The sequence below is a fragment of the Anabrus simplex genome, chromosome 1 (genome assembly GCF_040414725.1).
Source record: "Anabrus simplex isolate iqAnaSimp1 chromosome 1, ASM4041472v1, whole genome shotgun sequence".
Lineage (NCBI taxonomy): Eukaryota > Metazoa > Arthropoda > Insecta > Orthoptera > Tettigoniidae > Anabrus > Anabrus simplex.
Genome location: NC_090265.1, coordinates 27,869,028 through 27,883,455, shown reverse-complemented (window position 1 = coordinate 27,883,455; position 14,428 = coordinate 27,869,028). Strand labels below are relative to the sequence as shown.

The window sequence follows — 14,428 nt, the reverse complement described above, 5'->3', positions numbered from 1 at the left end:
TTTTCCTTTGCGGGGACGCGTTATATGCTGTTGATTATGATAGACATGTTATCTTGTTCATACTAGAGCCGTTAAAAAGTACGATCTCCGATTTAAGGTCAGAAAATGTTTGTAAATGACGATCTTCCGATTTTAGGTTAGGAAGTTTTCGTATAGAATATAGTTATATAAAGTAGTGAAAATCATGTGAATTTGGTAAATTAGGATGTAACAGAACAATATTATAAGAAGAATTGGTAGTTACGGAATATTGAATAAGTATACAATTTTTTTGTATAACTTTCAATTTGAGTAAGAGAAGCTGGCAGCGCTGGTTGTGCACATGGGAAACCAGTGACTATATCGTAGAAGACGGTCATAATTGTTGTAACAGCTGGCTTGGAAACCTGGAGTACAGTGGGGAAGTGTGTGCTGAAGACTGTAATTCATGAATGTAGTTGAACGTGCGAGATCGATATTTGCTGTATACTGGGTTCAAAATCACTGTAACTATATACTTCGTCTGCATCATCATTGTCCGACTTGTTCGATATATCGTCCAGACAGTCTGCACTAAGTCTTTTACTGCTCGATTTACTCGTAACGACTTAAAAAAGAAAAGGAAACTCACAGCACTGCACACTTACATAAACAACCCGTGCGTGAGATAGACAATGACTTTGTCACCCTACAAAGCACTCTTGACGTACCCATATGGGGTCGCGCCAAAACAGGAATTGAGAAATGGAAGGTGGACTATGCACGTACTTTAAAAAGACGACCAGCAGATGGCAGGAAGATACTTTATACATCTTCGAAACACATACTTACTGCGCACCCAAATGGGTTCGCACAGTTCTCGACTTAGAACGAACGTACGACCCCATATGGGGACGTGAAGTTCAAAAACTTGGCTACTCTCACGTACCCATATGGGGTCGTATGGCACTCAACGTGTTAAGAGGTGACTACTTGTACGTCGGGTGTCGGGTTCACTTTCTTGCCCCCGTTTGAGAATTGCCTGGTGTTCCTTTAGATCTTTTGGTACACACCTATTTGACCGTATTGTTCCACATACGGCAGTGTTCTGTTTCCATAATTGTTTTGCGAATCCAACGCTATTGTAAAAATTGTCTCTATAGACTGTATACACCTGGCCAAGATCATTTTCAAGCAACTGAGAAACTGTGCTTTGTAAATTCGCACCACTTGCATCATTTATATTGTCCCTACACGCCATGGTTACACTTCAGAACACGATTATACACACGCTTGTGCAATTACAAACCAACTACGCAGCTAGTTAGGTCAGTGCTAGGCTACCTTCAGAAACAAAACAAAAGTGCATTGGGAGGGAAAATCGCCATGGCCATGTGGTTTCTGGTGAGTAGAAGCATTCATAAGGGTATTACCTTCATCTCTCTCACACATATTTGTGACCAAAATAGATCCCAGATGCCTAGGAACAGCTCCAGTTCAAGGTTGCGCTTATCCGGGTTAACTCGGATACGGTCCACAGCATAGTCACGTGCTATAGGCAATAACTCGGATACGGGCGTGAATGTGTTAACAGTGTGTTAGTGTTTTTTTTAACTGAGATTGAACAAACTGGGCCATGGGAGGATAGGACCTCCAGATCATTGATAGACTACATCACAACTGACTTTGAATTCAGGAATTCTGTTGGGAATATGCAGGTATCCCAGGGTATTTTGCTCTCCCTGATCTTAAGGGTGGAAAATATTTAGGATGAAGATATTTGACGGAAGTTTCGAAGAATACAGTCACCAGGTTTGTGATGTACGAAGATATTGGACGGCACAAGGGATGCTGTAATAGAAACAGCAAGGCAATGCCTGGGGAAAACTGTGTGTAAAGAAGGTTGGGGAAATGAAAATCTTGGTGGAATGTTATGGTCAGGGCAAGTTGTAAACATAAGGTAGCTTATCAACAGTGGCTCCACCGATCCAAGTTGGGAGGATGACTGGTTTGTAGTCTAGTGTTTCAGTAGAATATAGTGTAAGAATGCAGACAGTCCAGCCACACGGTGTAGGGGGCAACACATCCGCCTGTCACCCGGCGGCCCCGGGTTCAATTCTCTTCCGGGTCAGGGGTTTTTAATTGTAAATGATCAATATCCCTGGCCTGGGTGTCGTCCTTAACGTTCCTTTCCTCACATTCAACACTCTACACTTCTGCAATTTCACTTACACGCAGGTTCCAATCATATGGTGAAAGTAGTGGCAAAAGATCTATAGAAGTCGACACCATGAACAAATATCATTAAAAAAAAATTGCAGACAAGGTATTTGACATTAAATATAGGTTATAAAGAAACATGCTGATTTTTAAAGACATTTTTATTTTATTTTATTCTTCTGTTATTCCTGGACCACTTTTCTTGGAAATTTGAATTTCTAGTTATGTGCTGCTAATAAGCTAAACTTGAGTGTATAAACCTTGCCTAAAGTTAGGATGTGCTTCTAGTGTGAATAAGTTGAACATCACTTAAGTACTAAGTGGACTGCAAATTTTAACTGTTTTCTATTTTTAAGATTACATAAACTATTGACTTGCTGTTTGCAGGTACGCATGAATGTGGTGGCACTGGCATCGCCCCAGCTGCAGGATCTCTACAATTGGCTTGAGGTGGAATTCCACCCATTACTGCTGTGTAGCCGTGTCCATAGTGTGATAGAGCAGCTTCAGGCTGACGAAGGTTCACCTCTTCAGCAGTATGTGGATGCCCTCCAAGATGTAACTTTAGTAAGACTGATACGTCAGGTGTCGCAAGTTTACCAAACAATAGAGTTCACCCGTCTTTTAGAATTGGCCAAGTTTGCAACCCCATTTCATTTGGAGCGCCTCTTGGTTGATTGTGTTCGTCACAATGATATGCAGGTATAGTTATAATGACATTCTGAAAGTTTAAAAATTATTGTATGCAGTAGTTCAGAATATTTGAGTAGTTAAAATGAATAGGCTGAGAGTATTGCCATAAAATATACAGTAAAACCTCATTAGGTCGCTCCTCATTCATTTTTTTTAGTTTACCACGTTAAAAAAGTCCTGATTCCAATTGTATTAAATCTGTGTAAAAATACCCCTTGTACCACATGTTTTTATTGCTATTGCTACTTAGTGCGATCACATTTTTTCCAGCCTTGAAAATGTTCTTTTTCATCCCTTGTGAATGGAATGAGGTTTCCAGTGCAGGTAAGAGTCCTTGCCATGGTAGGCAGTTTGGCAATAGTTTTGCAATAATGGGAAAATACTTTGAATTCGTAAATGTCGCCGGATAAATTGCCTTTGGGAAGCAAGCTGTTAGCTTCAAGAAAGTTATTTTTGCTTGCTGGTCAGCAGTGAAGAAGATGTGGAGTAACCCTCCAGTCCAAGGTTAGAAATTTATTCTGTGTTAGTTGTATGATGAAGGGTATTTGTCATATGATAGACTACTTACTGATTGGGAACATAATGTTGAGAAGTTCATTAGAGTGTTACATAGTCTAGGTATAGGCAGGAGGAAAGTTGCAAAATCTCGTACAAATGAAGGCAAAATTTAAAATCCTTTGGGAAGTGGATAGGCATCTGCATCAAAATGGGTGTAGAGTTGGTGCGAATATTAAAACTCCCAGCTTTATCTCGAGTCAGTCTGAACCAATGTCGGGTATTGCTGAAGTGTTATTCTGTTCAAGACGGCTGCCAAAGTTGTTCTCGTGCACATGGTTGAAGTTCGTAAACAATGGTTAATTAATAACCCACCAGCTGGAAAAAAAAAGGAATCCACTAGCTGTTCATTATACATTTGTTTTAGAAAGAAAGTGACCTTCAACCTTCAATAACATTCTTTTACTTTCATGGGACCTAGTGCCAAAGGTTTTCTTATTTTTTCTCTTGTGTTTTTCACACGCTTTTAATAGTCTCCTCTCATCTTCAGAAATGGTAGATACAGACTTTACATACACAAGCTTCCCTTACATACACTGTACATGCACTCATGTCGAAAAAAATATTTATTGGAGTTTCATGTCCCTGTTGAGTAGTTTTAAATTTAATATTCAACAGCATATTTTCTCATTTGTTCCCTGCAGAAATGTCTCAATGAGGATTCACTGTAATTGAAAAGAAGGAATAAAATTTTTAAAAAGAAGGAATGAAATTTTGGGTAAAAATATTTTCATTAATATAGTGAAACCTCGATTCTCCGTTTTTCGAGGGACCATGAAAATAAAATGTACAACACGGGAAAACGGAAAATCCGGGAATGAATGAAAACCATCAACAATTTGGCTAAACATCACAAAAATGAAATATGTATAATTATAATCTTACAAAAACTCCTAAACCAAACCAAACTACAGCCCCAGTGCGACTTTGCCTGCCAAGTGACCGCTGCTCAGCTCGAAGGCCTGCAGATTACGAGGTGACGCATGGTCAGTGCGACGAATCCTTTCGGCCGATATTCCTGGCTATCTAGATCGGGGTCGCCATCTCACCATTAGATAGCTCCACAATTAAAGGTAATCACGTAGGCTGAGTGGACCTGGAACCAGACTTATATCCAGGTAAAATTGCTTGACCTGGTCGCAATTGAACCCGGGCCCTCTGGGTGAGAAGCAGGCATGTTAGACCGCGAAACCGCATTAATTACCGGTACGCGAGTCAAAATCTCGATACTTTACATTGAGTTTTACCTGGGAAAACTTAATGAGTTTCCCGTGAAAACTTCTTTCAGTTCAGCAACTTTGATTAGGCTAGCCAAACTCTTGAAAAATCTAATAATGCCAAGCCAAACGATAATCGACCACAAGTAGTTTTTAATCCTCTCATCTAATAAAATAAAGCACATTAGATACAAAAGTACCCAACATGATGGCGAAATCCCTTCATTCCTTAATCTTTCATTGTAATTTGGTCTCCGGTATACTGATCGTGGTCAGTTTCTAGAAATCTCGTACCGCGCAAATTAGGCCTACGTCGACTTTTAAAGGTTATGTTGAACTCGAAAACATGGTTTCGAATGTAAGTATCGATCCTTAAAAGTTCTCGAATGCATTATATTCAATTCTGCCCGTCACAAATCCAATCAAATTGGAAAGATAAAAGAAATATCATCACACCTTCAGAAATTACGATTATTCATGACCTTGAGGTCATCTGGAAACCGCGCTCGCTGCACGTCAGTACGAGTTGGAAATGATGCAAACGATTTAAATGTAACGTGCGCAAATAAAAGACTGCGGTTTTTGGTATTTTAACACGGAAACATAAAATTCCCAGTCTTACATTAGGACTTAAACAGTAATAGGCAATCCCAAGACCTCCCATGGCTTTCTTTTTTAATGTAAGGTGCAACATCTGTTCTGGTCTCGCTAACATAATCAAGTACGATAATATAAAAAGTACTGAATTTGTGTTAAGAAGGAGCAGTTTCGATTCCTGCCTGAAAGCCCAGTTACTGTACAGTGCCCTGAGAAAAGTGCTGAAAACCTGTTCGGCAGTACGATCGAAAAAGTGTAAAAATATAAACATCTAACCCTGGACATAATATGGGCGTTTTATAAGTGCAAACATTTGACGAAACTCGTTCCGTCTTCAAGCAGAGCTGTCGAAATGCGCCGTGTCTCCTTACAATTGTTGTGGCCACTGTCTGCTTTATGATTTTACGAGATTCTCTAAACAGTACCCCCCGAATGCGATGCTAAGATGGTCCCTTATGCAAGTTGACCGCCGATCGCTGTTCCAGTACCGGTACAGTACTTGCTCTACTAAACATCGCAATGACGGGGCATTAACGCCAAGATCCACAAGTATGCCATAACCGTCTTTTCGTGGGATACAGTTTATTAAAAAAACTATTGACCGAGGATTTAGCGTTGATGGGACTGGAATTTCTGGACGGTTGATCCGGGAAATCGTTTCTTCGAGGAACGGATAATGCGGGACTTTTACAACGTGATTTAATTATGCTGCTCGCGGGACCACATAATTTGAACGCATATTCCGGGAAAACGTATTTTCCGGGAACGGATAATCGAGGTTCCACTGTATATTGATATTTTTTTCTAAATATTGTAAATTTAACTCCATTTCAATAGCTCAATATGCTCATTCAAGACAAAATAAAAAAAACCATGGTACTTCTGCCAAATAAATTAGGTTTCCTAGTATTGTAAAAGATAGAAAGCTACTAGCAAGAATCATTATGACAGATAGATCTACAGAAAGGAGTGGCTTGGTAAATCATGAAAACCCAACTTGACATCTTCATACTCTACTTTCTGTTCGCTTTGTATTAATTTTTCGGGTTAGATTTTTCCTCCCATATTTGTCCTGTGTTCCTGTTCTGTCATCTATATAAACCTTTTATCATTCCCTGTTCTCCTGTGTGTGTGTGAACCGAGCTCGATACCTGGAGTCGCTTAATTGGGGCCAGTATGCAGTATTCGGGAGATTGTAGGTTCGAACTCCACTGTCGGCAGCCCTGAAAATGGTTTTCTGTGGTTTCCCATTTTCACACCAGGCAAATGCTGGGGCTGTACCTTAATTAAGGACACAGCCACTTCCTTCCTACTCTTAGCCCTTTCCTGTCCCATCGTCGCCGTAAGACCTATCTGTGTCGGTGCGACGTAAAACAACTAGCAAAAAAAAAAGTTCTCCTGTGTGAAACTGACTTCTTCCTCTTACCCTGTCGAGATTAGGCGACTATGAAAAATGAGTGTGGATATTCAACAGTATGTTTTGTCGTTCAACAGGTCTCTTTCCCTGTCACCTGATGAAGCTGGGAAGAGGAAATGATCTGAAGGGATATTGATGTAGAAGTATCTTTGTGGAGGTGGGAGTGTTTGTATTTGAAGAGTTTATCTTTCTGTGTTGTCATTTTTGCCCTTCCTCTCATTTCTGTTTTTCTCTCTTCCCAGTGTGACACATCATTGTATTCTTATATGTGTTCCAAGTCTTGTTTCTCAATTTCTATTATGACGATAGTTGTCGTCACCCTTTTCCAGCTCCACCAGGACAGGACTTCTCCATCTTCCTCTCTCCAACCACCATTGCTGCTACACCCCCTGTGGGTGGGGGATGCAGACGAAGAGTACACCCACGCTATCTCCTGCCTGTCGTAAGAGGCGATTAAAGGGGGCAACCAAGGGATCATGGCATTAAAACCACGAGATTACTTGTGATTAGTACCATTACTTGCGGAATACCATGGGTCGACGTTACTAAGGACTAGTACCACCTTGCGAGGAAAAGAATGGGTCTACTTTGCATAGGAACAGTATCATTATCTGCAGAACACTATGGGCCTGGGCGTTGCTTGTGATAAATATCGTGTACATTCCACTGGTTGGTTCCACTGTGTTCAGAATGGGTCTGTGTTACCTATGAGTAGTACCACTTCATGAGAAACACCATGGGTCTTCGTTATCTGTGATTGGCACCACCATATGAAAAGAACCACGGGTTTGGCTGGCGCCCATGATAAGTACCACTATGTGATGAAAACCAGGGGTGTGCTTTGCTTGAGAGTAATACTATTATATGAAGAATATATGAATATATGAATATATGAATATATGAAGAGAATCTCTGTTTAAAATTTTAAGGCACCTTGGACTACACCCCAAATTAATAAACATGATAAAATTGACTCTCACCAATACCAAGTCAAAAGTGAAGTTTAGGGGGGAAACATCAGAGACATTTGAAATTAAAACTGGACTACGGCAGGGAGATGGGCTCTCACCACTATTATTTAACTGTGCTCTAGAAATGGTAATGAGGGAATGGTTTAGAAAATGTCCCCCCAAAATAAAGATTGGCCGAAAAATCAAAACAAATTGCCTGGGTTTTGCTGACGATTTAGCATTACTAGCAGTGGACATAAAAGAAGCAAAAACCCAGATATCAGAACTTCAAAACATTGCAAATAAAATTGGCCTCAAAATATCATTTGAAAAAACAGAAATTATGCCCCAAAAACCAACACAGCTAAAAGAAGTCACCATAAATGGTAATAAAATCAAAATAGTAACTCAGTTTAAATATCTTGGAGAAGTAATAACACATAACTTAAATGAAAAAATCTCAATCCAAGTAAGAACAAATAGATTAGCTAAAGCACAAAAATTAACATGGGATATCTACAAAAAGAAATGTCTATCAATAAATACAAAAATAAAACACTACAACACAGTTATAAAACCGGAAGCTACATATGCAGCAGAAACACTCTTTTACCTGAATAAACAATCAAAGACTGACAGACTTCAGAAAATTGAAAGGAGGATTGGAAGAACCTGTATCAACAAAAAATATCAGAAAGATGGACAGTGGCGGTTAATACCTAACAAAGTCGTGTACAAAGAGCTAGAACCCATTACAGATACTATGCGTAAGAGGAGACTGGGATTCTTTGGACATATCATGAGGATGCAGGACTCGAGACTTCTGAAACAACTAGTACAACACAATCTCGTCTCAAAAAATACCACAACAGGATGTAAATGGATCAGAGAAGTAAGAGAGGATCTGAAGGAAATAGGCCTTACAACAGAAGACACCAAAAATAAGATAAAATTGAATACAAAACTCAAGAATACAAACCTCCGCTTTACCCTTACACAAAACAAACCAACAACACGCACATTTTCAACTGAGGAAAGGGCACGAAGATCGGAGCGTCTGAAGAAGTACTGGGAGGACCGCAAAGCCCGAACAATCCCTTCAAAGAGACCTGAACGACGGACTGACTAAAGTGATCCTATGTGGTCATAAAAGAAGAAGAAGAAGAAGAATACTATGGGTTTGTGTAGCCTGTGGGCGTTACCATAATGTGTGATCTGCCGTGCATCTACATTGCCTATAATTAGTACTACTGTGTGAGCAACACCATGAGTGTACATGGCCTGTGATTATTTCCACTAAGTGAGGAAGACCATGGGAATACCGGTGCCTGTGATTAGTCGCACTATATGAGGAGCACCATGGGTCTGCACATTGCTTTTGAGTAGTACACATATGTGCGAAACACCATAGGCACGACGAATAGAATACCTAGCAATACCTCTCACAGAGTTTAAGCGCACTACCGCAGAGCGGCGTTAGTGGAACTAATCGCCAACGCTACACGGCCAGCTTTTTTAGTAGAGGTTACACTGATATGCAAATAACCAAATACAACACACACCCAAAAAGAAAATTTAACAGAGCACATAAAACATTAAACATCCCATGTTCTTAATCTTCCCCAGTAGGAAATTAATCCTAGCTTTAGCTGAGGAAAGAGTCATGTACGTAGGTGGTTTGAAAAGTTCTTGGAATGTACTAGAATCAAGTATCTTACCTCGGTGGAACTGCTTTTATTTTTCAACATAGTCTCCCTGTAGACTAATGCATTTGGTCCAGCGATGTTCCAATGCCTTGATCCCATCTCGAAAATGAGATTCCTCCAGGCCTGCAAAATACCTCTCCAATTCGGCTGTCAGTTCTTCCCTTGTAGAAAATCTCCGTCCACTGAGGAAAATTTTCAGCTTGGGGAATAGATGAAAGTCTGATGCTGCCAAATCAGGTGAATAAGGTGGATGTGGCAACAATTCGTACCCCAGTTCATGAAGTTTTGCCATGGCAATAACACTTGTGTGCGGCGGAGTGTTGTCCTGATGAAAGATGACCTTTTTCCTTGCCAAACTAGTCCTTGTTTCGCGTATCTTTTCCTGTAGTTGGTCTAGGAGGTTTGCATAGTATTGCCCCATAATTGTTTGGCCAGTAGGAAGATAATCTATCAGCAGAATGCCTTTTGCATCCCAGAAAACTGAGGCCATGACCTTTCCGGCCGAACGCACTGCCTTTGCTTTCTTTGGTGGTGGTGAATCGGCATGTTTCCACTGCTTTTGACTGCTGTTTTGTCTCTGGGGTATAGTAGTGGACCCAAGTTTCATCTGTAGTCACAAACCAGTGCAAAAAAATCTTGTTGGTTGCACTGAAAACGGGCCAGACTTTGTTCGGACATTTCCAATCTGGTGCGTTTATTGTCCAATGTCAAGAGCCGCGGCACCCATCTTGCGGATAATTTTTTCATACCCTATTCTTCGGTTAAAATATAATATACCCGTTCGGAAGACATCCCTACAGCTTCAGCAATCTCCCGCACTTTCAGTCGACGATCCTCCATGACCATTTTATGCACTTTTGCAATAAATTCTGGGGTCGTTACACTTTTTGGCCGTCCACTACGGGGATCATCATCCAAGCTCTCCCGACCAAATTTAAACTCGCTGGTCCACTTGGCAACAGTTGAAAATGAAGAGCAGAGTCCCCCCCAGTGTGTTCTGAAAGTCGGCATGAATTTCCTTTGCTTTCATACCTTTCTTTACAAAGTGTTTAATCACTGCTCGAATCTCAGTTTTTCCATTGTCACCAATCACTACGCGGGAACAACAACAAAGAGTCGTCACTACCACACTCCTGCAGCTAGAGCACTGACGCGCCACGTGTTCACTCACAAAGGATGTATGATTATTGCGCGGGAACCTCGTTGCTCTAGCACTGACATCTAGCGGTGATTCCGAGAACTTTTCAAACCGTCCTCGTAGCTCACATTAACCCATTAGTGCCTAGCGTTGCCATATGGCAACGATTTTCGCACCTTTTTCTTTTAATGCTGTAGGCAACAAGAAATAATATGGAAGATTGTGGTGTCATCCGACAGTTAGAGAAGAGTTTGTAGAATCTAGTAATCATGTTTATTTCGTTTTAAAATCTAATGTTGTGACACAAAGACTGGTGGACTCTTGGTTATTTTAAGATTCCTGCGAAATGGCTGCCGGCTTCACGTACGAAGGATATAAAATCTATAAGTGAAGTTCTTTCATTGGATTATGTTTACAGTAGTGTTGTGCACTGTTCATTATATAAGTTGTAAGCATTTGAAACAGTACGGGCGCACAATGCCGTAGTAGTGCTTGTTGAATCATTAGCGTTGCCATATGGCAACGCTAGGCGTTTATACTCAGTAAAATAGCTGCAGCTGTCAGATCATGATACTTTATGCTGATTCATACATCTTCACTGCAGGAAGGGATTTTCCCTTTTAGAAGCACTAGATATGCTACTGACTGAAGATCTCGATGGTGATTTTTTTGTGGAACCGCCCTATGTAAATGTACTTACAGATGAGGGCTGCTGGTGATGAAGATGATGGTGGGCTTGTTGATAATCTCTCTTTCGAAAGTTATGTGTCAGTGCTGAAATGAAGCTTGTAAATAATGAAAGAATCGGGATTAGTTACGATGGTGAAGGTGTGTTACCAGAGGACGGAGTGCCTTTTCTGTCTACTGATGCAAGATCTGTTTCAATACCCGATGCTGCGAAAAAGCGGATAACTGATAGAGGAAATTATAAATCAAATAAAAACCAAGATAGACCGATGGGGCTGATTTCAATATTGGGTGACTGTTGACATTTCCAGAGCCTAGTTATAGCAAGTGAAAATCCATAACTGTTGTTGACATTTTTGAATTGTTTACAGATAACCAGCTGATCGAACATTTAGTTTGAGAGTCTAAAATGTATGGGGTGTTTTTAAATTGTACGGACCCACAAATAACTTCTGATGAAATTCGTTGCTTTGTCGCCATACTTTTCATTTCTGGATATAATAGGTTGCCCTCCAAGCGTTCTTATTGGGACACGCAGGATGATATGAAGACAGTGAAAGATTGTCATTCTCTATCTCTGTGGCTAACGCGCAAGTATTGAGGGTGGGCTTTTATATGCCTCCAAAAGTATAGACTAATAGTTTGTTACTGCATCTGAAGTTCTTTGATTCTTCTTTTTCGTATTTTTTATTTTATTCTATTGTTCCAGTGAGTGTTTTATTTTGACAGGCAATGAACTGTACATTTGTGTCTATATACTGTAAACAAATATTTTCTCCTTTGTTCAATAATTCTATATATTTTTTTTTTTTTTTTTTACCGTGATGTGAATAAAAACTGATATTCCATATTCTTACAATAAATAATGCTAAGATATTTCAACATTGTTATTGCACGAAAACAAAAAAAAAACCCACTTTGCAACTTAAATTCGACTTTCAAAACTCATTGTTTAAAAATAGGTAGTGCAAGCGCCTAGCGTTACCATATGGCAACGTCAAATATCTTATGACCTAGCGATTCCAAAATTCTGAAACTTGTTTTATTAGTTTATTTTGGTCTCAAACATTCGGTAAAACACAATAAGTAAGCAAATCTCAGAAAAAAATTAATTCAGCCACTAATTGGTTAAATTACGAGTTGCTTAATTTAGTTGCCTTTTGAGAGACACTATTGGCTTTTGGGCATCGGTAAGAGAACTAGACTGGCCATGAATTTGTATACAACTAGGCTGACATTGAACGTTACTGCTGACTGTTGCCATCACTGCTGCACTCACATCATGATTCTTGTTCCTTATTCTCTTGATACTGTCTTCATTTCTTTTCCTACTGGGTGTCTTATGCAATTTTACCTCAGTGGATAGGTATTTCGGTAAATTTGGCACTGCTTCTGGTTGTAATTTCCATTTCACATGAGAAAGTTCAACATTTTACCGTTCACAATGAAACAGTCCCCCTTTTTAAGTTGAATAAATCTGCCGAAAAGTGCAGGTCACATATTCTGCTTTTGGTTGACAATTGCTTATCTCTCCACAGATTATTTTCTTTTGGCAGTATAAAAAATAGTCTACCATCAGGCTTCCTTCTGTAACCCGATTTACAACTGGGAATGAAACAGTATGACATTTTCTTTAAATAGAAAACTAGTTGATTGACACACAAAGCACTGCACATATATTAATACAGACTTTTGGAAAATATCAAAAACAAGCAAGTTCTCTCGATAGGTGCTAACATTGTTACCATGAATTCACACACACGCGCTATTACCTACGTAGACAATTTGGCACATGTGTTGCAGCTGGTTCGTTGCGACTGCAGCGCCACACTCTGGTGGGGCCACCAACGAGAATGTTATGGGAGCGGAGTGATCATACTAGGTATTCTATTCGTCTTGCCATAGGTTTGTGTTACCTGTGATTAATACCACCATGCGGGAAACACCATAAGTATGTTACCTGTGATTAAAACCACTATAGGAGGAACATTATGGTTCTGCTTTACTGGTGATTAGTAACATTATGAGGGTCCAGTGACCTGGATTTTGGACCCCCTTGTATTATCATCCCAGTACTTAAGGCATTGTGAATTGGATCCACTGATTGTTTTTGTTTCACGATCATTTTTGCATAATTATTCGTTTTAGATTCTAGTCAGTGGATACATTTTGAAGTTTTAATTTCGTTCACCTCGTACCATTAAGGGCAATAATAATAATAATAATCATCATCATCATCATCGCTGCTCCTCAACAGTGTTCGATTCCAAGTTCCTTCTCATTATACTGCTCTTGTTGGAGTCCAACCACCTTAGGCTGGGTCTGTGTATATCTTATTCTCCTTCCTTCAATCTTAGCATCCATCATCCTCTTCAATATCCTTCCTTCTTTCATCCTGTTAACATGTCATAACAATCTCCATTCTGTCAGAAACCTTTTTCACTCCGATTTCTTTCCTGATATCCTCATTTCTTAAGGCCCGCACACATTGAACGTTAAACGCAAAGTACAATGTGAACATGAAACCTCGCACATGTTATTTAATGAAGGCATTCACAAGAAAACACATCAGATATACTTTAACATAAACGCAAAATGCTAACCTCAGAGTTTGCCAAGTCCTAGCTGTCATGGTCGCATTGATGGGATATGGGAAAAGAAACGCTTATCACACTGCTTAAGAACAAATTTGAGAATCTCCCAGTGTGTCATTTGACGAGAAACTTGATTATTACAAGTAATGAACTTGATTGTTTCATGTAATCATCATTGTCTTTATGACAAGAAAACGTAAGTCATATAAATATATTTTATTAAATTGTGTAGGAAGAAACAGGGTACAAAATGAAAAAATGTTGGTAATTTCAATTCTGTTGTTAAAAAGTACCTCCCTACATTGTAAGGATGTAAATGTTGTCATTAGATTTTGTGGTTTTTAGCATTTGCTATAAATGCAAAATATGTTGAAACTTTGTCAGTGTACGCGCCTTCATCTTATATGACCCCTACGAGTGGTTTTTAGCGATTTCGAATTAGTGATAAAATGCAAGTATGAAGAATGCAAAATTGGTTCAAAATGCAAAATTATACCATATATACAAAATAGATACAAAATACTCTGTTTTATGTGAAATAAACATTATATCTTTTTTAATAAGATGCCTTTAAAAAAAAAAGATATAGGCTATGTTGTTAATTTCAGGAGAAAATTATTATGGTGCCTTTAATCTTTCAATGTGTGGAATATCATTCAATGGCCAAAGAGAAGTGCAAAGAACAACCAAACAAAC

The 14,428-nt window shown here is 39.4% G+C and overlaps 1 protein-coding gene across 1 annotated transcript in view; it reads left to right on the top strand.

The window, feature by feature from the left end:
- eIF3a (eukaryotic translation initiation factor 3 subunit a) overlaps nucleotides 1-14,428 on the top strand; it is a 186,949-nt gene that overhangs the window by 80,639 nt on the left and 91,882 nt on the right. Inside the window, exon 8 of the mRNA XM_067155938.2 lies at nucleotides 2,566-2,880. Within this exon, the coding sequence (XP_067012039.2) occupies nucleotides 2,566-2,880 (315 nt within the window). The remainder of the gene's footprint in view (nucleotides 1-2,565; nucleotides 2,881-14,428) is intronic.